This window comes from Crocuta crocuta, unplaced genomic scaffold, assembly GCF_008692635.1.
Source record: "Crocuta crocuta isolate KB4526 unplaced genomic scaffold, BGI_CrCroc_1.0 scaffold44, whole genome shotgun sequence".
Taxonomy (NCBI): domain Eukaryota; kingdom Metazoa; phylum Chordata; class Mammalia; order Carnivora; family Hyaenidae; genus Crocuta; species Crocuta crocuta.
Genome location: NW_027530179.1, coordinates 4,445,846 through 4,470,602, shown reverse-complemented (window position 1 = coordinate 4,470,602; position 24,757 = coordinate 4,445,846). Strand labels below are relative to the sequence as shown.

The 24,757-nt window shown below is 40.3% G+C and overlaps 1 protein-coding gene across 1 annotated transcript in view; it reads left to right on the top strand.

The window, feature by feature from the left end:
- Nucleotides 1–24,757, top strand: part of CDC5L (cell division cycle 5 like) — a 48,911-nt gene continuing 24,154 nt past the window's right edge. The window contains exons 1-10 of the mRNA XM_077764864.1: nt 1–101; nt 2,409–2,512; nt 4,248–4,409; nt 5,008–5,135; nt 6,485–6,584; nt 13,766–13,984; nt 15,370–15,514; nt 17,047–17,235; nt 21,890–22,038; nt 24,045–24,207. Coding sequence (XP_077620990.1) covers nt 57–101; nt 2,409–2,512; nt 4,248–4,409; nt 5,008–5,135; nt 6,485–6,584; nt 13,766–13,984; nt 15,370–15,514; nt 17,047–17,235; nt 21,890–22,038; nt 24,045–24,207 — 1,404 coding nt within the window. The 5' untranslated portion in view covers nt 1–56. The remainder of the gene's footprint in view (nt 102–2,408; nt 2,513–4,247; nt 4,410–5,007; nt 5,136–6,484; nt 6,585–13,765; nt 13,985–15,369; nt 15,515–17,046; nt 17,236–21,889; nt 22,039–24,044; nt 24,208–24,757) is intronic.

The window sequence follows — 24,757 nt, the reverse complement described above, 5'->3', positions numbered from 1 at the left end:
GTTATTACTTCTGTGAAGCTCCTCTCGGCTGCTTGCCGAGACACCCCGCAGCTAAGATGCCTCGAATTATGATCAAGGGGGGGGTGTGGAGGAATACCGAGGTAAGTCCCCTTTTCCCGCCGTCCGCTGCCCTCCGCCCCCTCCGGCAGCCTGTGCGCACGCGCGCGGAGGTCGGGGAGGCCAGGAGGATACCCCGCGGGGTCTACGTGGGCGGGGGGCGGGGGTGGAGAACAGCGCGGGGCAGACCCTCGGGGTCTTAACTTGATGTCGGGCCTTGCGTCATCTGAGCACCTCAAGGACAGGGACCGTGACTTAATCACTTGACGACGTGCCAGGCACTTGTTAGGCCCTTAGCGAATATTTGTTGAATTGAGGACGCGCCCCTGCCATGGAGGAACTCGCTGTGTATAGGGGGCGGGGTAGGTCTTCAGGGAGAGTTGATCATCTGGCACACCCCCGTTCCCTAGCCTGGCCACGGTGCTTCTCTGATAAATATAGAGAAGTGCTGTGGCCACAACTTTGTTTCTTCATTGACTTCCTGGCGGAGGGGAAGCAGCTTGAGTGCCAAGTTCAGGGCCCGTTTATGCCCGCATCTCTCATGTTATCTCTTAACAAGGCATAACTTGTTTGTCCGCACGGCAGATCCCAAGGCCTGTCTCTTCCTGGCACTCCCCCTCAGTCAGGATAGAAACCAGATAGGACAGACTGCCTGCATTAGTCTCTTTGCTTCCAGAAACGCAATGGATAATGCTAGTGGCTAACCAAAGGGCTGTAGGGAAAGAGTAAAATACAACGAAGATTTTGATGCAGTTTGTGTTCATAGTGCATTGAACTTGTCAGTTTCCGGAGCACATCTTCTCTTTTTAAAATGCTGTGTCTTTTTACTTCTTGTGCCCTCTTGGAATGCACTGCTGCTTGACACCTTTCTGGCCATCCTTCAAAACCCAGTTCAGAAACTCTTGCATTTTTGCCCCATCACCCTATAAAAATAAGTGCTCCCATGGCGTTTCTTTCATCCACCTGGTATAGCATGTTTTAGCCTTTGGCAAGCATCATACTCTGTGATGCTGATAAGTTTCTTAACCCCTCAGAGCCTCAACTTTCTAATGGGGATGATAATTTTAAGAATAATCTTTTGAGGATTGAATGAATCAACATTTAGAACAGTCTGGCACATAGTGGTCTTTCAGTAAGTGCTAGCTGATACTGCTTTTCCCCAGCAGACAGTTCCCCAAAAGACCCAGGTCTTGGAATCCCTAGAACCTAGGACAGTAACTTGAAATAGTTTTCTTGGGGCAGATGTTTGCAGAATGCATCTAGTAGGGTGGACAGTTGCTCTATGTTTTTAGTTCAAGGTGCGTTTTGTAACAAAGTCAAACATAGAATCAGGGACAGCCTTGTCTTACAGCTAGCATGAAGGGAACCAGACTGTTTAAATTGGAGACGAGAGGACTTCTGGGGGAGAGACCGATGTACAAAATCAAGTAACAGCAGGATTCGTGTGTAGTGGCCAAAGCCCTGCAGTCTTTTTAAATCTTTGATGATGAGGTGGGGGTATGTGTGTGTGTGTCTCACGTATGAGGCATGTATCCCAAGTTCAATGTGGAAAAAAGCCTGAAAGTAAAATGCCCAAGTGCATTCATCTATTGCTCTGTTATCTTCGGTGTCTGTGGCTTAGCTTTCTGGACTCCCCTGGGAGTAGTGAATTCCATATCAGAATGGGTGCCCTGGTGAAACAGTAACTAGAGACTGAAGAAGAGCTGACTGGTGCAGTAGGGGAAAAAAACGTAATTCTTAGGTTATACCTGAGGTGTGGATTTTTGGGTCAGACCAGAGGTTATGGGACTGGAGAGAAAATGACATTTGTAAACTGGAGTGGAGAATGGATTCCCAGAGTCTTAATTTGCTTCTTGAGGGCTGGATGAGGCCTATTTCCTTCTCTTTTCCTAAATATAGAAGACCCAGTACAAGGTAGGTGTTCAGGAAACACCTGGTTTTTTGAGTGAATGAACAAAATGATGGAGCTGTATCCTTTTGAGAATGACGACCAAACATTGGAGAGTCCTTTTTGTTAATCACTGCCTGGTAGGGTGTCTCAGGTTGGGCTGTACTCACTCCCAGTTTATCAGTCTGGGGAGGTTGTGTCTTAGGGAGGGTAGGATGCCCTTCTGAGGGATTTCTTCTTAATATTTTGCATTTTGCCAATTCTGGCTTGTTGTTTATTATTATAGTAAATGAAATTTTTGTATATTTTTTTCAGACCTGGGGTGTGTGTGTGTGTGTGTGTGTGTGTGTATGTGTATGTATGTGTTTATGATTTTCCCTAGCAATCCTAGGGAGAAATTTTATCTGTTCTCACTTGGAATTTTGTGATTAAATATATTGTTTCTCTTTGACAATTTTTTTAGGATGAAATTCTGAAAGCAGCAGTAATGAAATATGGAAAAAACCAGTGGTCTAGGATTGCGTCACTGCTGCATAGAAAATCAGCAAAGCAGTGCAAAGCCAGATGGTATGTACCACTTAATGAGTGGAAAACAGAAAGCAACCTTAATTATGACGAGGAAAATGTCAGTTCTTTGAACCTTGCCAAAGAAAGCAGGCAGTATGATACAACAGAAAGTATGGAGTGGGAGATGGGAATTTAGATTTAAGCCTTAGCTGTCACTTGCTTCCTGTGTGATCTTAGGCAAGCCATTTTCTTATCCCTTTTCTGTCCCTGTTTTCTCCCAATGGGGGCCCTAACTAATGGAGATAAGAGGTTTAAATGAGTTAAGGTGCTTGAGCGTGTTTTGTGAAGCATAAAATAAATTTACTTTTAGTACCGATAGACCCCAGTTTGTTAGTGGATTGTGTTCCAGAAATTTGTAAGTTGATTTAGAACTTACTTTCCTAAAGAAATTAATGATAAGTAATGGTTAATTTTCTAGGCTAGCTCACAGTAGTGAGTTTCCTCATCAATACAGTTGAAGTATTATTGTATATTTGCTACCCCAGAATATAACTTAGCCCAGCATTGCACCTGTGGTGTCCCCTTTTAAGTCACAGGACACATTAAGCTCTTGGCATGAGTGATCTGGCCCCAGCCTTGACCTATGTGGTACTAGGATCATATTCGGATTGCACAAGAGTGAGTTAATTTCCTAGTCACCTGCGTGGGAGACAGGATCAGAATGTAGAGATTGGATCCCAAAGAGGAAGATGGTCTTCAGCCTAAAGTAGTTTTGGTTTCTGCTTGTCTTAGTGGAGCTAAGCTCCTGCCCTACTATTTAATAAGGCTTGTATCTTATTTGCAGCTAACTAGACTGGATGGAAAAGGTTGGTTGGGTGGGGCAATAGGAAAGACAGAGGATGGCCTAGTAGTTTTACTTAAGTTTAAAAACTCCAAATAGGGGCGCCTGGGTGGCTCAGTCGGTTAGGCGTCCGACTTCGGCTCAGGTCACGATCTCACGGTTCATGGGTTCGAGCCCCACGTCAGGCTCTGTGCTGACAGCTGGCTCAGAGCCTGGAGCCTGTTTCAGATTCTGTGTCTCCCTCTCTCTCTGATCCTTCCCTGCTCATGCTGCCTCTCTCTCTCCGAAATGAATAAAACATTAAAAAAGTAAAAAAAAATAAAAATAAAAAATAAAAACTCCAAATAAAGCATATGATATTGGGAAACATTTAATGAGTATAATTCAGATACTTGGAGTAAGCCAAGTATTGTGGGATTTGAATCAAAGTAGGAGAGGAGCACCTGGCTGGCTCAGTTGGAAGAGCATGTGACTCATGATTTTGGGGTTGTGAGTTGGAACCCCACATTGGGTGTAGAGATTGCTTAAATAAGTAAATAAAACTTTAAAAAAAAGTGTGAGAAAGTGCTATGAAAACTAGAAACATTAAATGTGAGGTAGTATTGTCTTAATTTTAGATAATTTCAAAACCTCTAATAAAGTGTAAAATAAATGAAAACAATTGAGAGTTGAGAAAGAAGGCAAATGATCATGTTTCAGGAAGGGTACCTTTTTCAAGCATTACTGGTCTTGCATAATTAAAAAACAGTAGAAGTTAGTGAGGTAGGGAATAGTAAATGGGGTAAAGTTAACCAAATAGTGATTATTCAGTTGTGAAAAAAGAACAGCTTTCGTAATTGAGGGAAGAGAGTTAGCTTGTGTTTTTCGGACACTAGAAGTTAGTATATCTGATGTGTAAAGAAAATGTTCATGCTGGGTAACTAATTAATGTATAAAATGGTATGATTTTAATAGGTATGAGTGGCTGGATCCAAGCATTAAGAAAACAGAATGGTCCCGAGAAGAAGAGGAAAAACTGTTGCACTTGGCCAAGTTGATGCCAACCCAGTGGAGGACCATTGCGCCAATCATCGGAAGAACAGCTGCCCAGTGCTTGGAACACTATGAATTTCTTTTGTAAGTGAATTTCCAAAGGCAGTCTTAAAATGTATGTATGTCTCCTGAATGAGGCTGAATGAGCTTTTAGCATTTTCTGTGTTTAAACATTTCGTTACAGATCTGAGTAAAGTCAAAGGAGCTAAAGCTATTGGATTATGTACTCTGAGTCTCATGACTGATAATATTACATACTTATTAAAAGAATATGAAAATATTACGTAAATCATACATATTCTATATTTTTTAGAAAATTAGGGAAAAAATCGTAAAAAAAAAAATAATCACGCATAATTACACCCATAGTTACATTGCTGAGAGTTAACCAGAACATCTTGGTTCTTCATGAAGTTTTTTTTTTTTTCTCCTTTTGTATGAGTTTTCTGCATTTGTGATTAATGAGCTGCTTGGATTCTGTTTCATAGTCAATGGAACACTCATTGAAATTAGAATTTTAATGTCATCTCTTTCAGGTGAAGCGATGGTAGAATCACTTTATTTTGTGAATGCCCATCTGTTGGGTTTTTGAAAAAAAAGAGTGCCAGTGCTAGGAAAACCTGGTATTTCTAAGACGGGATGGTGTGATAGCATGACCGACTTTCCTGGGGTTTTTTTCTAGGGATAAAGCTGCACAAAGAGACAATGAAGAGGAAACGACAGACGATCCACGAAAACTTAAACCTGGGGAAATAGATCCAAATCCAGAAACAAAACCAGCCCGGCCTGATCCGATTGATATGGATGAGGGTGAGTGCATGCTTGTGAGGAAGTTGTTTCTTTAGTAACCATACATTCCTCAGGCCTCTTTTTCACTCTTTGAGTTTCTTTCTAAGCTCCTCTGACTTTCTAGAACCCCAGTTCTGTCTGCAGTTGTTACTGTCTCTAAATGTGTCTGCTCTTCTTTTGGAGAGTAATTGCTCTTTCTGGACAGTGTCTCTTCATTTTTTGATTTTTCATTTCATTTAATAAATTAAGCAGCGTAATACTACTGGACAGATTCCCTAAAGGCCAGTGGCAAACCCTCGAGAGTTCTGTTTTCTCCTTCCCATTCTGGGAAGGAGCACCATGACAGGAATTGGAGTTCTAGTCCTGTTAACTACTTTGACTTCAGGCAGGTATTGGAGTCTTTGTAGAAAGGCAGCACTGCAGTACTAGGACACAGACTCATGATGCCTGCCTCAGATATTGAACCAGGAGTCAGAGGAACTGGATTTTAGACTCCTCCTGCCTGCCACTTATTTAGCTATTTGATCTTAGGCAAGTAATAATCCTTCTGAGATTTGATTCTCTTTCCTGCTAGATAGAGAATAATTGTAGCTATCTTACCTCAACAGAGATGTTGTGAAGTGTTCAGTGAGTGTTTGTTGGGATTTTAAAATTTAAAAGTAGTGGTTCCCACCTGCATCATTGTCACGAGATGTACTTCTAAAAATACAAGTACCTCCCCAGGAGATCTGAGTCAGTATGCTGCAGCATGGAGTGGGTAATCTTGGAGTTTTTAAAAAAGTTATCTTGTAAGGGAAAAAAAAAAAAGTTGAGATTCCCCTGAATAGCCTTATATTGGAATTGCTCTAAGGCATCAGTAATGAAATTTATTCTATTTTGGGAGCCATGGAAATGTATTGGAGGGGAGAAACAGTTCTGAGGAGAAAAATGTTTGCCTAATGGAGAGTTATCTGTTTCCTTATAATTAAAAAGTAGTTTTTACAATAGTTTGTCATGACTGGTGCTGTGCTAGTTAGTTGATGATAATGAGGGATATGGTAATTATAGCTGTTATTTAATGAATACTTGTTGGATGCTTTACCTATTATATTTTACTTAGCTGTCCTCAACATTCTTGTTGAAGTAGGACTTGTTATTCCCTTTTTTTAGATGATGAAACATGCTCAGGGAGGGTAGATAAATTATCCATGGTCACAGAGCTAGCAAGTGGTGGGCCTGGTTTTTAACTTCGGTTTCTCGGACTTCAAAGCCCATACGCCACCATATAATGATTATATTCATGGGTTTTCTCTTCTTAAGCATTATAGTATGTCTTTCACATACCTTGCTTCTGTTGGAGAACTTAGTTTTTCTTCTCTTTATTTTTGCAGATGAACTTGAGATGCTTTCTGAAGCTAGAGCCCGCTTGGCAAATACTCAGGGAAAGAAAGCCAAGAGGAAAGCAAGAGAGAAACAGTTGGAAGAAGCAAGGTATTGTTTCCATCTATAGTTGAACAATTAGTCTGTGCATCCTTACACCTCATAAAACTGTGGTTTGTCAACCCTGTTGGGTAATAATTAAAATTGTCCAATTCCAGTTTTGCTTATATTCTTCAGTTCCTTTATGCTTTGGAAAAACATTTTTTAAATTTATATTTTAGTAACCTGTACACCCGGTATGGGGTTTGAATCCACAACCCTGAGATCAGGAGTTGCGTGCTTCTCCTTCTGAGCCAGCTAGGCACCCTTATACTTTGGAAAAATCTTACTTCTCTTTTCCCTAACCATTATAGAATAGATACAGAAAAAAAATAGGCTTTTAAAAAGATGTTGTAAGAAGTAAAAGATGCTGGCAGAAGTAACTCTCAGATGATCACTTGATATGTTGGATTCTGTTAACATAGAAGAGCTTCATTTATGATAGCCATCTTGGAGTCAGATGGCTAGAGGACACTCAAGGCTATGTGACTTCTGCTTGACTGCCACTTGCGTTCCTTGCGTAGATATTGGCTGTGAAATAGGAAACTTGGCTGAATGTAGAGGGGGTTAATGAGTTTTGAACCAAATTTTAGGCTCTTCTAGAAATTTTCATTTATTTTTTATTCTTTTTTTACTGTTTTATTTATTATTGAGAAAGAGAAACAGAGCATGAGTGGGGGAGGGGCAGAGAGAGAGGGAGACACAGAACCTGAAGCAGGCTCCAGGCTCTAAGCGGTCAGCACAGAGCCTGATGTGGGGCTCAGACTCACAAACCATGAGATCATGACCTGAGCCAAAGTCAGACATTTAACCGACTGAGCCACCCAGGCACCCCTAGAAATTTTCATTTAAAAAGTGAGTGGTATCACTGATGTCTGCTTAAGGTTTTCTCTACTTTCCCCTTCCTTTTTCCTTTTGGTTAGATCTATGACTGACCTCATTCCTATGTTCCAGAAACCAAGATGAAACGGAGAAGGGAAAATCTGAATTTGGGCATTGGGGTAATCTTCCTAGCCTACACAGCTGCGGTTTTTGGCCCCCACTCTAGGAAGTCCTTCCTGACCTGAAGACTAGCATTGTGTTGATGGTTTCCCCAGTAATGACTTTGAAGTGCCAGATCCTGGGCTGGAGGATTCCTTGCCTGAGGATGCTTCTTGGCATAGCTGGCCAATCACTAGGCCAGAATAGTTACTTAATGGAAGTATGAATGGCCCAGAAGAATAAACAGAAACCAAGAGGAGGTACTCAATTTTCTGCCCAGTTTTAATCCCTTTTCTATTTTGTACACTATTTAGGGTTAAGTAATGTGAGTAGGGTTGAAAAAAATTCACTTTTCCATTTTTGTCCATTGTTTGGAGACCAAATAATTTTGAGCCTTTTAACCATGGTTGGCCAAGGATGCTTCTCCAAGTGTGAGTGGTATTGCTTGCTTTAAATACTGTTTTACAGGTATAGATTTACTCTGGACTATCTTGTAGATTTTCTTGTAGAATCTGTGCATCTTAATAACTTGTGTTGTACATCTATCTTGTAATAGACCAGATTGGTCTGTATGCAAAATACATTGCAGGTTATTTCTTTAATGCTGAATTGCAAATCTGTTTTAAAGCTTTTTATCGATTGTAAAGGTAATACATTTTTCCTCCAGTATTGCACTATTTTCTTTTTGCAGAATGGTTGATATGATACTATTATCTTGGTTATATTCACTTAATGAAAGGTTTTCTGATGTCATTTGAAGTCTTTATTTCCTTCATTTATTATTAAAATTTTTTTTTAATATTTTATTTATTTCTGAGAGAGAGAGAGCGCGTGAGCACGTGCGCAAGTGTGAGCAAGTAGGGGAGGGTCAGAGAGAGAGGGAGACACAGAATCTGAAACAGGCTCCAGGCTCTGAGCTGTCAGCACAGAGCCCGACGTGGGGCTCGAACCCACGAACTGTGAGATCATGACCTGAGCTGAAGTCAGATGCTTAACCGACTGAGCCACCCAGGCACCCAATTTATTTCCTTCATTTAAAGAATGAAATTATTGGGGTGCCTGGGTGCCTCCGTTAAATGTCTGACTCCTGGTTTTGGCTCAGGTCATGATCTCATGGTTCATGGGATCGAGCTCCATGTCTGGCTCTGTGCTTATGGCACAGAGGCTGCTTGGGATTCTCTGTCTCTCTCCCTCCTTCCCTCCCTCTCCCCCCTCCCCCTCTCCCCGTCTCCACCCTCTGTCCCTGCCCAGCTGTCTCTCAAAATAAACATTAAAAAAAATGAAATTACTTTACTTTTGAAATGTGTCTTTGCAAACCTTTCTTTCAATACAGGGTATGCTTATGTGTACATATGCACACGGTAACGTGTATAAAATGGGATCATATTGTTACATGCTGTTTTTATGAGAAGTTAGCTGTTAATGTTACTGGAGTTCTCTTGGCTTTGAGCATTTTTAGCATGATGTTTCTGCTTCCAGATTTCTTTATGTTTATCTACCTTGGATTTTGTTGAGCATTCTGGATGTGTAGGTTCAGTAAATTTGGGGAAATTTTCAGCCATTATTTCTTTGAATATTTTATTCTTTTTCTCTCTCCTCCTCTTTTGGTATTGTTCTGCATATGTTGGTACGCTTAATGATGCCCCCTATTTCTGGGAGGCTCTGTTCTTGTTTTTTTTTTTTTCTGGATTGCATAATCTTTACCCATCTCTCTCTAGGTTCTTTTAAGTTATTTCTATCTTTCACTGATTTTCTCTACTGAAAAAAAAATTTTTTTTTATGTTTTTATTTATTTCTGAGAGAGAGAGACAGTGTGAGCAGGGGAGGGTCAGAGAGAGAGGGAGATACAGAATCTGAAGCAGGCTTCAGGCTCTGAGCTAGCTGTCAGCTCAGAGCCTGACGTGGGGTTTGAACCCACGAACTGAGATCATGACCTGAGCTGAAGTCAGATGCTTTGCCGACGGAGTCATCCAGGCACCCCAGATTTTTTCTATGAACTGAGATCACGACCTGAGCTGAAGTCGGATGCTTTACTAACTGAGTCACCCAGACGCCCCTGATTTTCTCTATTTGATGCAATGTTTTCATCATACCTTCCTTTGCTTCTTTAATCATAGTTTCCTTTTTTTTTTTTTTTTTTAAATATTTATAATGGCTCCATTGAAGTCTGTCTGCTAAGTCTGACGTCTGGTTGCTCTCACTGGCAGTTTCTGTTGCCAGCTTTTTGTCTCCTGTATGCGCCCTGCTTTCTTATTTCTTTATGTCTCAATTTTTTTTTTGTTGGGAACTGGACACTTTAGATCATACATTGTAGCAATTCTGGATGCTATGTTCTCTCCACCCTGGCTTCTCATTGTTTTTTGCTTGTTTGTTTAGTGAATGCGGATTATGTTAGTGAAGTTTCTTCTCCCCTCCCCTCCGGAATGTAAAGCTTCTGATGTTGCTCATTGGCGGTGGCGGAGTTGGGGGTGCAGTCTTGGGCATGCCCACAGTCACCTTGGGATGGTGTGGTTTTGACTACACTTTCTTTGGCATCTTTTTCCCTGGCTATACCCAGATTTTAGGCTCTACTAATTGCTAGCTGATTGCTGTATTTTTTTTTCTTTTTCTTTTTCTGTTTTTTTTCTGTATTGTTTTCAACAGTGTCTTGGGACATAAATTGCTCCACAAAGGGATCCAATTAAATTTAGGTTCCTTTGAAGGGATGGTTGTTTGGTTGTCGTCGTCGTCTTCGTTTTAGTTAACATACAGTACAATATTGGTTTCAGGAGTAAAAATCAGTGATTCATTCATCACTTACATACAACACCCAGTTGAAAGCATAGTTTCTGGGATCAGTGTTTGGTATTTCCTCTGACCCCAGGAAGTCTCCGCTTTTTTTCTGGCAAACTAGTGGGCCAACAGTTTAGCCGGTGAATCTACCAGTTTCTTCCCAATTACCTTTTACCACAAGTTTCACTGTTTTTCAGAGCGCTCTTAGGCCTGAACATTTCCTCCATACTCTGTTGCAAACAAAGTCAGTTTTTTTGGGGGGGGCAGATTTGGAGTTCTTTCTTCTGCCCTTGGGTTCTGGTTGTTTGTCTCTGAATGACGTCCCCATTTCAGGAGCTGAGTGCTCTGTGTGGGCAGCAGCCGTAGGTCTCCTTGGCTTGCTCTCCTAGTGTGGAAGCCTCATCCCACAAGCTGGGCCAAAGGACCCCTGGAGCCCCAGCATTCTTAGCAGCATTGTGTCCAAGGTAGAGCCTCTGTCTGGACACAGGAAAGAAGTGGCCCCAGTTCTGGGCAGCTCTTGTCGGAACTTAACCTCTGCAGCAGGTATCTGGGGGCAGGATGAGAATTGCTGGTGTCCTGCTCCTCCTAGAATGAAAGCCTTCTTACTGGGAACTGGAGGGGAGAGAGCACCCTGTGGTTTTGGCTGCACCAGTGTGGAGTAGAGAGTTTCTGTCTCCCAGTGCCGACTGGGGTGAGAGATGAGGAAGTGAGACTTAATTCAGGTATCACAGACTCTCACTTTTTTTTAGTGAATTGTACTAGGTTTGAAGCTGGGGCGCAGGGGTGCACGAGTACCTGGCTCTGGCGGGTCCCAGACACACCAGATATGGCCACTCCCCAGTGACAAAATCCAAAGGCAGAGGGACGAGTGGTGGTGGAACAAGACAGGAATTTATTTCAGTGACGCTAACACCGGGAAGACTTGGACTAGCATTTCAAAGACTGTCTCCAAAGTGTCAAAAATTCTTCCTGGTTTATGTGAGGAGAATGGGACAGTGCGTATGTGCAGGTGGGCAGGAAAAGTCTGGCTCTCAAGGTCTTGGAGTCCATCACATGCAGGGTCTTGCTGTCTCAGGGCGGTCCTTATTGCTTGAGGGGGGAGTTTCCTTTGCCAGCTTGGGATGCTTTGCAGGGTCTTTTGCCTGAGTTAGGAAAGCTGGAAAGAAGAACTTAATTGGAAAGTACAGACTGATATCACAATGGGGGTAGTTGAAACCCTCTTTCAGATTTTCTTTTTTTTCTTTTCTTTCTTTTTTTTAAATTTATTTATTTTGAGGGGTTGGATTGGGAGAGAGAAAAATCTGTCAGCCCAGAGGCTGACGTGGGGCTTGATCTCACAAACTGATAATCATGACTTGAGCCAAAATCAGGAGTTGGATGCTTAACTGATGAGTCACCCAAGTGCCTTGTCTTTCAAATTTTTTTTTAATTAAAAAACTTTTTGGCGGGGGGGGGGGGCACCTGGGTGGTTCAGTCAGTTAATCATCTGACTTGGGCTCAGGTCATGATCTTGGTTTATGAGTTTGATCCGCGTGTTGGGCTGCTCTTTGCTGGCAACACAGAGCCTGAAAACCTGTTTTAGATTCTGTGTGTGTGTGTGTGTGTGTGTGTGTGTGTGTGTGTGTGTCTGCCCTTCCCCGCTCATGCTCTCTCTCAAAAATAAACATTAAAAAAAATAAAAATAAAAATGTAAACGTCTATTTATTTTTGAGAGAGAGAAAATGCAAGCAGGATTGGGGCAGGGATCTGAAGCAGGCTTTGCACTGACAGCAGAGAACCCTTTGTGGGGCTCTCAGGAATTGTGAGATCACGACCTCAGCTGAAGTCAGATGTTTAACTGACTGAGCCACCCAGGCGCCCCTCAGATTTTCTTGAATAAATGTTTCATCATGTGCTGTATCTCCTTTGGATCCTTTCCAGAGACTCAAACTTTTTTTTTTTTAAATTTTCGTCAGTTTTACTGGGAGGGGGGTGGGTTTGCAGAGCCTCATGATGGAAATTGCTCTGTATTACTGATTTCCCCCTTTAATGTTGTAAATAACTCTTCTCATCGTTATATCATTAAAATTATAGCATCATGGGAAAGTACAAGAAAGTAAAGATTAAGTGAAATCCTAACCTCCAGTGATTATTGTTAATATTTTATTGGGCATCTTTCACATCTTAGGTGCATGTATTCACTGATAGATAAGCATGTAATTTTTACATGTTGCTCTATAACATGTGAACTTTGTAATGTTTTTTATACACCAGTATGTCTTGAGCATCTTTCCATGGGAAAGTAGATTTACAGGTTTTTTAAGTTATATAGATAGCTGTCCAACATTCTATCTTATAGCTATGCTATAAATTTTCTTTATTTTTTGTTGGATGTCTAGATTGTGTCCAGTTATTAGCTTATTTATGAACGCTGCTCGGTGAAGTCTTGCAGCTAAGGCCTTGTTTATGTTATTTATTTCTTTAGGATAAAGACTGAGGAATGAAATTATTGGGTTGAAAAATGTGAGAGGGGCACCTGAGTGTCTCAGTTGGTTGAGCATCTGATTTCAGGTCCGGTCATGATCTTACGGTTTGTGAGTTTGAGCCCTGCATTGGGCTCTGTGCTGATGGCTCAGAGCCTGGAGCCTGGTTTGGATCCTGTGTCTCCTTCTCTCTCTGCCCCTCCCCTGCTCATGCTGTGTCTCTCTCTTTCTCAAAAATAAAAAAAAAATAAAAATGAAACATTTAAAAATGTGAGAAATGTCAGGGTTTTAATGTGTATTTCCAAATTCTCTTTGGGGAAAACTGTACCAGTTTATTTTTCATTACCACTGGGGGTGACTGTCCACTTTTTGTGCGCTTGCCATTAAAACAAAAAACTGAACAATGTTAATTAGATATGCAGAAATCGTACTTGATTTAATTTGTGATTATTAGCTACGTATACTGTTTATCATTTTGGCTGTTTGCATTTTTTCCTTTAGAGAACTATTTGTTTTCTTCTGTTTCTTCCCCAAGCCCCCTTTGGGATAAATTATAAAATCAAACAAAACCTGAATAGATTCTTTATATCTAACCATTCCCAGTATTAATTGTGAATGTTTTTTCCTGTTGTTTGTCTTTTGTTTTATGATTAAAAAAATAATTCTATAGAGATATAAAATTTAAAATTCAAAGCTGTTGGGTCTCTGCTTTTACCCTTTATTTAATTTATATTGAGTACATTCCAATCCAGAGATAAGATACGTATTTACTTACATAGTCCCTTTGGTTTTTCTTTTTGCTTGTGTGTGTACCTTTAAATCAAAAGGGGAGTTTATTTTGGTGAGTGGTGTGAGGTGAGGATTTAAATAAATATTTCTTCCCCAAATATTTTTTGGGTTTTCTTAACTCTGTTGGATGATCTATCCCTTCCTCATCATAGGTGATTTTCTAGGTGATCTTGCGTTGTTTTTCTTCAGGCGTCTTGCAGCCCTCCAGAAGAGAAGAGAACTTCGAGCAGCTGGCATAGAAATCCAGAAAAAGAGAAAAAAGAAGAGAGGGGTTGATTATAATGCTGAAATCCCATTTGAAAAAAAGCCTGCTCTTGGTTTCTATGATACTTCTGAGGAAAACTACCAGGCTCTTGATGCAGATTTCAGAAAATTAAGACAACAGGATCTTGATGGGGAACTAAGATCGTAAGTTGGCTTTCTGATTTTGAAAATGGAAGAGTATAGTAGCAATTTTATGGAGGGCCATGCACTGTCCTTGTCAGAGCCAGATTTTTATTATTTAGGACAATGTGGCCTACATGATGTTTTTATTTATTTGCTAGATTCACCTTTCTGAGAACACCAGTTGTGTCTTTTGCATAGAAGGCTGTTTGTGCCTCCTGACACGTCAGCACTTGGCTCTTAGTGTAGTCTTTATTCATCGAGTCACAGTCTCAAAGTTTATGTACATTTGTGAACCGGTTAGTTATTTTACTGATGAATGGACTGAGGAATCTGTCAAAATCTGGTTTGGTTCTTTTTGTCTATTCTAGTGACAATTTTATCTTGTTTTTCTTTGAATGAAATTAAAAAAGTTACCGATGCATACTTAAGTCTTTATCTAATGGGGATAAGTAAGTGTGTTTGTAAAATATTTGGTCTAAAGGTGCAGAGGATTTTGCTTATTTCTAGGGATTTTTAGAGTTTTCACTAATTCTTGCATCTGAATATTGTGGGGAGAACTTTTTGTGATTGTCAGAGAGTTTTAGTTTTCTACGTCCCTACTGACCGTCCACTCTGTTGATATGAATTGGTACTGAATGACAGATGTCAGGCACCTTGAAACAGCACATTCTTGGATGTACTCCCTTGTAGTTGTTTCTCAAATTAAGACCTTGTATGAGGTAGCCGGTTTGAATTAAGAGATGCAAGTGGGAGTGGATAATGTTGAAGGGGTGGGCTGGATGGGGAAGAGGGCGATACCCAGGCTGGGAGGAGGCGTCCTTGGAGCTTTCACCCGTGGCCTTGAGCCTGGTGTTAGTCTGTAACCATTTGTCAGGACTTAAATATTCTTTAAAGAAACAAGTTAATTTAAAGAATCATCATGAACAATTGAAGAACAGTGTTAAAGGGAAATTTAAAAATTCAGTGTTTTAATCCCATCCCGTTTGTATTATTGTTTCCTGTTTTTTTGGTATGTTTGTCTTCATCATTTTTGTAAGTGGACACACATACTTTTGTAAGAATGTAATCGTGGTATGGGGATACTTTTGTTTTCTTTTTGAAATTGTACATAACATTTTGCTTATCATCATAATCTTTACATGGGCTTAATATTTACTATGTAAGTTACTTAGTATTGTATCTTATTTTCTTAATAATTCTGTTGCTATTCTCAGGCTGCATTCTTCTTGAATATAGTGGGTAACTAATGGTGTAGGGCACAGCTTAATGTATTTAGATTTTGTCTTTTTTATCAGTAATTATTTTAGGAATGGGATTTTGTTAGAAGTGTATGAGTATTTATATGGCTTTTACTGGTATTGTCTATAGGTAACTTCTAAAAATCTCTCTGCTTTGATTTATGATAGGGAAAAAGAAGGAAGAGACAGAAAAAAAGACAAGCAGCATTTAAAAAGGAAAAAAGAATCTGATTTACCGTCAGCTATTCTTCAGACTAGTGGTGTTTCTGAATTTACTAAAAAAAGAAGCAAACTAGTACTTCCTGCCCCTCAGGTAATCTGATAAAAGCAGTTTTTTCATTGTGTGAACTCATATGCGTATAATTTATTTAGCAAATGTTTGAGGGTCTGTGTGCCCTTAAGAAATTTACAGTGTAATAGGTGAGCCACATAAAAATAAGTCCTTGTGATTTAGTGTGATTAACAACCTCTCTGTATAAATGATTGTATCAGGCCTTAGATTGCCCATGTGATGGTTTAGTAAGTGATTGTCAGCTTTTAGCAATTTGTGAGCAGGTTAGGGCTCCTGGCCTCTTATTGTAACCGATTAGGATAAAGGTGGTATTTGGCCGTGTGGACTTCAGGCTGCTTTCTTACATGGAATGTTTTGTTGTGCCATACTTCTCTTTTTGAGACAGTAGCTGTGAAAATTAATGTGGAGATGTGAAGGGAAAGAGAAACATACCCTCATTCAGCATATCACAGGCTCTCTTCCTTAGACTTAACTACAGTTGGTCAGAACTGTGGGAATTTTGAATTAGCTGTTGATTTATTTTGAGTAGTATAGCTCTGTGGAATTGAATGGTTGGGTTTCATGGAGCTGAGGGATAGACTTAGGAGGCCAGAAGAGTTTCTTTATCCAAATGATGCACTTACATCAACACAAAATTTTTGATCATAAACGTGACATAATTTTGTCAGATGCTGCCATCCAAGTACTGATACTCCTTTTTTTTTAAAGTTTATTTCTTTTGAGAGAGAGAGAGAGAAAGTGCTCATGTGCCTGATTGGGGAAGGGGCAGAGAGGGAGAGAATCTCAAGCAGGCTCTGCAGTGTGCAGCCCAGAGGGGGGCTCAAACCCACAAACTGTGATATGACCTGAGCTGAAATCAGGAGTTGAATGCTTAACCGACTGAGCCACCCAGGCACCCTAAAGTAGTGATATGCCTTCATTGAGATTTTGCCTGTAACTTTTTTTCTTTGTTCTCTTCTGGATACTTTTTTTTTTCTTTAAATGTTTGTTTATTTTTGAGGAGACAGAGTCGGCTCCAGGCTCTGAGCTGTTGGCACAGAGCCAGACATGGGGTTTTGAACCCACAAGCCCTGAGATCATGACCCGAGCTGAAGTCAGACACTTAATTGACTGAGCCACCCAGGCGCCCCTGCGATACTTGTTTTTGTCAAATTACTAAGATAAAACCTTTTGATTTTCTCAGTGTTCTTATGGCTGAGTGGTCTCTGATGTTTTAATTGGCTTTCAGGCCTCCCTCCCTTGACAGTTGTATACAAACATGATCATTTTATGTTCTGGGCTTATTAATATGTTAGTTGGTTTGAAAGCATTTCATTATGGAAATCTAAGACTTTGCAGCCTGGTAGTATATCATATATGGTATTTATCCCCTCATTATACGGGGAAGACTTAAAAACTTTTTAATAAAAATTTTCAAACCCACAAATAATGAAGAGAGGTAAAACAGACCCCTGTGTGCTCGTCCCACAGCTTCAGCGGTTCGTCTTTCTGGAATACGGGAGTTGCCAGCCGTGGTGTTCTTTGGTTAAAATATTGCTTATGGTGATTTCTAGATTTCAGACGCAGAACTCCAGGAGGTTGTAAAAGTAGGCCAAGCAAGTGAAATCGCACGTCAGACTGCCGAGGAATCTGGCATAACAAACTCTGCCTCCAGTACGCTTTTGTCTGAGTACAATGTCACCAACAACAGCATCGCTCTTAGGACACCTCGCACACCGGCTTCCCAGGACAGAATTCTGCAGGTAAGCTGTTGGATGGTAGGGTGAGCCTTTCATTTCATTGTCCTTGAAAGTGAAGGGGCACAGTGATTTGGTTTGTTTCTCTTAAAAAGGGGTAAACTAGATCCTCAAGATTTTGTTGTTAGGGACCTAACTTAGCAGGTTAAGTAATTAGGTGGTTTCATTTCTACGTTTATTAATTCATAGGTTTTTAAATTTTTTTGAGGCTAGCCCTTCAAAATCTTTAGTACCTATTAATAAATCACAGCATTTTAAAATTTCATGTTGCCTAGCAGTCCTAGAAAGAAATCATATGTATGTAGTCAGCGGTTTTTAAAATTTCCCTGCATTTCTGTTGAGCTTGGCACAGTCTGCCGTCAGTGCTGTTTCCATCTCTCCTGTAAACACATGGGAGACACAGCTCTGTAGGGGGTTTGTTCGCTGGAGAATAGCCACACCTAACAAAACGCTGTCGAACACTCTTAGATCTTACTTTGTCTTCTCTAATAGAAAGAAAATTTTAAGCTTTCTTGGGAGTCAAATAGTTCCTGTAAAGCTTAGTAACAGAAATAGTTGTGCTCCTCATTGGTTGCTCTCTAGAGGTACTAATTACAACTATGTTTTTTTTTTTTTTTTTTAATTTTTAATGTTTTATTTATTTGAGAGAGAGAGAGAGACAGCTTGAGCAGAGGAGGGTCAGAGACTAGAGGTACTAATTACAACTATGTTTTTTTTTTTTTTTTTTTAATTTTTAATGTTTTATTTATTTGAGAGAGAGAGAGAGACAGCTTGAGCAGAGGAGGGTCAGAGAGAGAGAGAGAGGGAGACACAGAATCCGAAGCAGGCTCCAGTCTTTGAGCTGGCTGTCAGCACCTAGCCTGACGCGGGGCTCAAACCCACGAACTGAGATCATGACCTGAGCCGAAGTCGGACGCTTAACCGACTGAGCCACCCAGGTGCCCCTACAACTATGTTTTTACCATCTTACCATGTGGACACTTGTTACTTGTTGATTTTATTTTCAGTTTTAGCCACTTCTCCACCTGGGGATCTGAACATTTGGCTCTGCCACCCTCTGCCTCTACCATGCATGCATCCTCTTTCCGTTCCCTCTTTTTCTGTTATGGTTATATCATAATTTTGGTTAGCTCTGTATTCATGGTTTACTTTATGACTGTGCAAGTCATATTCATTGCTGAGCCCACAAGTACTTTATGATTACTGCATGTTATTATGTGTGTTTTTGAGTTATTACTTGTTTTATTCAGATGCTAAATTTTTGATTACTTAGCACAAACTCAGCTCTAGACTTGGCTTGACACTATCTGTGTAAATCTCCTGTAATCTGATAAAATTTTAGATATTCTCAGCTTCTTAAGTCTTTCCCAGAATTTCTGAGTGTTCTATTCTGGACAATGACTTTTTTTTTTTTTAACTTAATATTTTTATTTTTATATAGTATTTATTGATTTATTTTTTAAGTTTATTTATTTTGAGAGACAGAGCAGAGGAGGAACAGAGAGAGGGAGAAAAAGAATCCCAGGCAGGCACCATACTGTCAGCGTGGAGCCCGATGCGGGGCTCGAACTCACAAAGTGTGAGTTCATGACCTAAGCTGAAACCAAGAATTGGATGCTTAACCAGCTGAGCCACACAGGTGCCCCTATGTTTTATTTTATTTTATTTTTTGAGAGAGAGAGACAGAATGTGAGGGGGGAGGAGCAGAGAGAGAGAGGAGTACACAGAATCCAAAGCAGGCTCCATCCAGTCTTTGAGCTGTCTACACAGAGGCTGACTTGAGGCTCAAACCCATGAACCGTGAGATCATGACCTGAGCCCAAGTTGGTGCTTAATCTGCTGAGCCATTCAGGTGCCCCTGGATGATTAGATCTTGTTTATGGCTTGTTCTCTTGATTTCCTGTTATTGGCACCCTAGAAAGTCCCTTGGATCATCTCTTGCCTGGCTCCCGTGTCTTTGGTTTTCTTGGTTTTTGCCCTTGTTAGTGAAGGGTTACTGAAGTTACTGAAGTAACCTTCAGTAAAGTGAAGGATTGCTGAAGTTCCGGAAGTTCCTTCAGTAACTTTCTGAGGAAGGGTTCATGGCAGATGGAATTTTTAAGACCTCGCATATCTCTGAATTATTGGTCTCTCTTCTTAACTGATGGATAGTATAACTGGTTATAGAATTCCAGATTGAAATCTTTTTTTTTTTTTCCTTTTAAGCACCCGATGTGGAGCTTGAATTTATAACCCTGAGATCAAGAGTTGCATGCTCCACTGAGCCAGCCAGATGCTCCCACATTGAAATGGTTTTTGTTTACAGTTTGGAAGACAGTGCTCCAGTGTCTTCTGGCTTCTACTATAGTGATTGAGATCTGTGCCATTTAACAAATCCATTTTTTCCTTTTCTAGAAGTTAATATGATCTTCTTTTCTTACCCTTGGTGAGGCTCTGTTTCAGTCACTTGCTAGGTGCTTAGTGGATCTTTTCATCCTGGAAACTCATGGCCTTCAGTTTGGGGATGTTATTTTGAAAATTTTTGTTTCCTCCCTTTCATTGGTCTGTTCCTTTTATGAACCTCAAATTTTCTTATTTATTCCTCTCTGTTTTTCTGTTCTAAATGATCTTTTGATTTATTGCTAGGAGATTTTTTGTGAATTTTATCTTTGTTTGGTTTCTAAATTTCCACTGTCACATTTTTAATTTCTAAAAGCTCTTTTAAAAAATGTATTCAATATTTAAATGTCTTATTTAATGAATATTTTTGTTTTATTTCTCTGAAGCTGTTAATGATGGTTTCGTTTTATTTTTATGTTTTCTTTTGCTTGCATAGTAATTAAGTTTCTTTTCTGTTTTTCATATTGGATGTTTCCTCAAATATCTTTTGATCTTTGGCTCTCTGCCTATATCTAGGGGTTAAAGGCAGGGCACTTAAAAGTAGACTAGAAGCTCTCTAGGTATGGGTAAGGTTCCTCAACCCCAGGCTTCCTTGTAGACTGAACTGGCTGGTGGGTTTCTTTAGCAAATTCTTCATGTCAGTATTCTACATTTTTTCTTTTGGGTTTGTCAGATTCCTGAGAGAAGTAGCTTCCAATCTTCTGGCCAAAGGTATAAAGTTGGCCAGCCTTTTGGGAGCCTAGTTGGGGAAAAATGTTTTGTATTTGAACTAGCAAAAAGAACACACAGGACTTTGGTAATGTGAAATTCAAGATTCTTACGATGAGTTAAGAACAGGGTAATAGATAATGGAATAAGCTTCATTTTTTGAAAAAATTTTTATTTATTAGAGAGTATGTGCGCACAAGTGGTGGGGGAGAGTGGCAGAGGGAGAGAGGGAGGGAGAATCTTAAGCAGGCTCCATGCTCAGCACACAGCCCAATGTGGGGCTCGATCCCATGACCCTAGGATCATGACCTGAGCTGAAGTCAAGGGACACTCAACTGACTGAGCCATGCACGTGCTTCTGGTTATCTTCATTTTGGCCCAGAACTTACTGGCTTAAAATATGTCATTGTGCTAATGGTTTCTGTTGGTCAGCAATTTGGACAGGGCTCAGGAAGAATGGCTTGTCTCTGTCTGTGGTGTCGAGGGCCTCAGCTAAGAAGACTCAGCACGGGGGGTATCTTGACACATAGGGGCTTGAATCATCTTCTTTCCATGTCTGGTGGTTGGTGCTGGCTGTGGGTTGGGTCCTCACCTGAGAATGGGAAGTGAATCTGCATGTGGCCTCAACAAAGCATGGACTTTCTTTCAGCCTGTGGCCTCAGAACAGTTGAACTTCTCTTTTGGTGTCTCAAGGCTCCTATAGGGGTGTTGTAGTGAGCATGGTAGGAAGCCGTATGTTTGCTCACCCTGCCTTGGAAGTTCAGCAGTGTCACTTTTGCTGCATTCTGTTAGTTACCGGTAACTCACAAGGCCACCTGGATTCAAAAGGAAGGGATATAGACCTCCACTTCACAATGGGAGGAGTATCAAGGTTGGATTCTAAGAAGAGTACATGAGATGAGACATATGGCTGTCATTATCTTGGAAAATATAGTCTCTCATGGGCCTGGAGTTGGGGATTAGAAGAGTGTGGGTGCAGTGAGAGTAGTGAGTGCAGGGTTGTGGTAGAGGGGCTACAGCCTTCGGAACATTGTCAGGCCTGCCTAAAGAGGACAACGAGACTTCAGAAAGGAACTTGCCCTCATGAGTTTTCTCAGGGAGTGGACTTAGACTAGCCAGTTAGTGGTATCTTAACTTCCCAGTAGAAGAAACTGAGACTCAGAGGGGTTAATGAAGACTGGAAAGAATTCATGATAAAGCCAGACTAAAATCTGGGTATGCTGACATTTAGCCCAAGCTCACATTGGGAGATTTACACTCTTAGTTCTTTATGATTGTAAAGAGATTTGGTACAGGTAATAGAAGCTTTTGGGTCATGATGATTTCATTTCAAAACATTTCTTGACATTTAAAACTTTATTCCAAAACCTATGATCTGCTGTGTTAGATCGACAGAGGAATGGAAGTATTGAATTCTGTCATGGCCCAGAGTTCATTTTCTCTCTTGGTGTTCATTAAGAAAATGTGTAAGAATTCTGTCTCCTTTGAGGTTTGTATAGTAAAACCGGAAGAGAGGATTCAGCTATTCTGGCTAAACTGTTAAAATACATTTCTTTACCTTCTTGTTTATCAGGAAGCTCAGAACCTCATGGCCCTGACCAATGTGGACACCCCACTAAAAGGTGGACTTAACACCCCTTTGCATGAGAGTGACTTCTCAGGTGTGACCCCACAGCGGCAGGTTGTACAGACTCCAAACACAGTTCTTTCTACCCCGTTCAGGTACTGTAAATACATACATCTCTCATTTTAGAAAAACTTCAAGGATTCGGGCAACATGTTTGGTGTAGTAATGTTGACAGAGAATGGAAATAAGCATTTAACATGCCTTTTTGATTTCTTCTCACTCAGAGTAGTAACACATTCAGGAATTGGTTATTACTGTACGGAACTGTCTTTGTTCAGAGCTTTTGATGCTATATCACCTTTTTCCTGAGTACATTTTATCTCATTTATTTATGATTTTTTTTTGGTTTTCTTTTTTAAATTCAAAAAAAGAATCTGAAGCAGGCTGCAGGCTCTGAGCTGTCAGCACAGAGCCCAACATGGGGCTCGAATTCCTGAACCGTAGGATCATGACCTGAGCTGAAGTCAGACGCTTGGCCGACTGAGCCACTCAGGCGCCCCCATTTTATCTGATTTAGAAGAATAAATCAGTCCATTGTTCCTTTGATCATTTATTGAATTTTATAAAAATTGTAGTATTTTATCTGTTTGTATTACTATTGCTTTTCTCCCAACTTTTTTTTATTTTGAGAAAGAGAGTGAGAGAGATCATAAGTGGGAGAGGGGCAGAGAGAGAGAGGGAGAGAGAATCTTAAGCAGGCTCCACGCCTATGCAGGACTTGATCTCACGACTGAGGTCATGACCTGAGCTGAAATCAAGAGTCAGACACCTAAACGACTAAGACACTCAGGTGCCCCATATCCCAATGTTTTACTTTGAAAATTTCTAACATTCAGAGAGGTTAAAAGAATGGGAAAGCAAACATCCATATGGTCATCGCCTAGATTCTACAGTTGTTAACATTTTACTATATTTGCTTTATCACATATCTATCCGTCAGTCAATCCATCTAATTGTTTAATGCATTTCAAAATAAGTTGCAGGTTTCAGTCCATTTGACTTCTAACACAGTCTTGTGCATATCATTAACTAGAGTCCAGAGTTCAGTCTTTGTTTACAGTTTTTTTGTTTTAAGTTACTATTTTTTAGGAGGAATTTTTAAGATAGAAACGTTGAAGAAGCAAGTCATATTAAAATGAAATTTTAACTTTAAAGGTTGGAAATCTTTTAGATTCACTTTTAGTTTTCAGTGTTAGGATAGATCATTGTACTGGTTATTTAATATGGGAAGCGTCTCAAAACAACTTACCTGACAGCAGGATCAAGAAGCATTGGCAACCAAATCCAAATATACAATTTAACACTTTTGCAAGGCTTGTAAGAGCCTAATCCTATTTTCCCTGTGTTGTCTCTCAACTAGATTGTAAGCTCCTTGGGGGCAGGGACCATGTCTTACGATAACCCCTCTTCTCACCTTTGGGACCATCTGTCTGGCAGCATCACTTGTCTGGAACAGAGCTAAGGTACAGGAAGTAAGCAACCAAAATGAACAAACAAAAACAGGCTTTGAACAATTAAGATATGAGCTGCCAAGTCTATGGACTGTATTCCTAAGAGAGTCTCAGCCGTCACGCAGAGCTGTTCACCTGTAGGCCTGGTGTTCAGTTTCCAAACAGAATGTAAAGGAAGGAATGACAAGTGAGTGCACACCTGTGCTAGTGGTGTTCCAGCCAGCAGCTCCTGGCGGTGAGGAGCAAATGTAAGATGAAGACACTGAACTTATAAACAGTTTCCTAGGGGTCTTTGAGCAGTGTGGCTGACCTCTGCCCATGGTATGTTCTTAGCCACCCCACAATGCATCAAGAAAAGGTTGAAATAATGTTTGGTGGGCCTAGTTTAGCAAGGCAAGAAAATGTCAAGTGTAATAATTTTACTTGAAGTCATTAAAATAAAAATACTGTGTGTAAATTCTAAGCTAGTTGAACTGAATCTGTATTTTAATCTAGAGTTCTAACTTAAACCAGGTAGGAAGACAGAATTTCTGCAATCTTAGTTTCTTTCTTTTATGCTTTCTTTGTAAAATAATTTATGTGAAAAATATTTGGAAGCACAATCCAGATAAAATTGGCACTTTTATTCATTGGAATTTCTGTCTTTCTAGGACTCCGTCTCATGGCTCTGAAGGATTGACTCCCCGCAGTGGGACAACTCCCAAACCAGTTATTAACTCCACCCCGGGTAGAACTCCTCTTCGAGACAAGTTAAACATTAATCCCGAGGATGGAATGGCAGACTACAGTGATCCCTCTTATGTGAAGCAGATGGTATGTGTCAATTCCCTTTAATGCTCTTTTTTTTTCTTCTTAAACTGTTATCTCATGGGTACTATATTAAAGTATTTTTTCTTCTTGGTGCATATTACATATACCTTAAGATGACTGCATACCTATAGATGCCAGAAAAGGAAAAGGCTTTGTAGGACTTTATAAGGGGAACCTTTTGATGTCCTAAGCCGACTTACTCTTTTTTTTACTTTATTTATTTACTTAAAAAGATTTTTTATTTTTGAGAGAGAGAGTGTGCGAGCAGGGGAGGGGCAGAGAGAGAGAGGGAAACAAACAGAATCCAAAGTAGGCTCCAGGTTCTGAGCTGTCAGCCTTGAGCCAGAGGCGNAACCCACAAACCATGAAATCATGACCTGAGCCGAAGTCAGACGCTTTAACCGACTGAGCCACGCAGGGGCTCCTAAGCTGACTTATTCTTAATGTGTTTGTGAATATTGATTACGCTGATAATAATTCTCCTTGTATATTACATGATTTTATTTTTTATTGCTTACTAGTAAATAGTTTACTTTCTTAAATGGTACCTTTT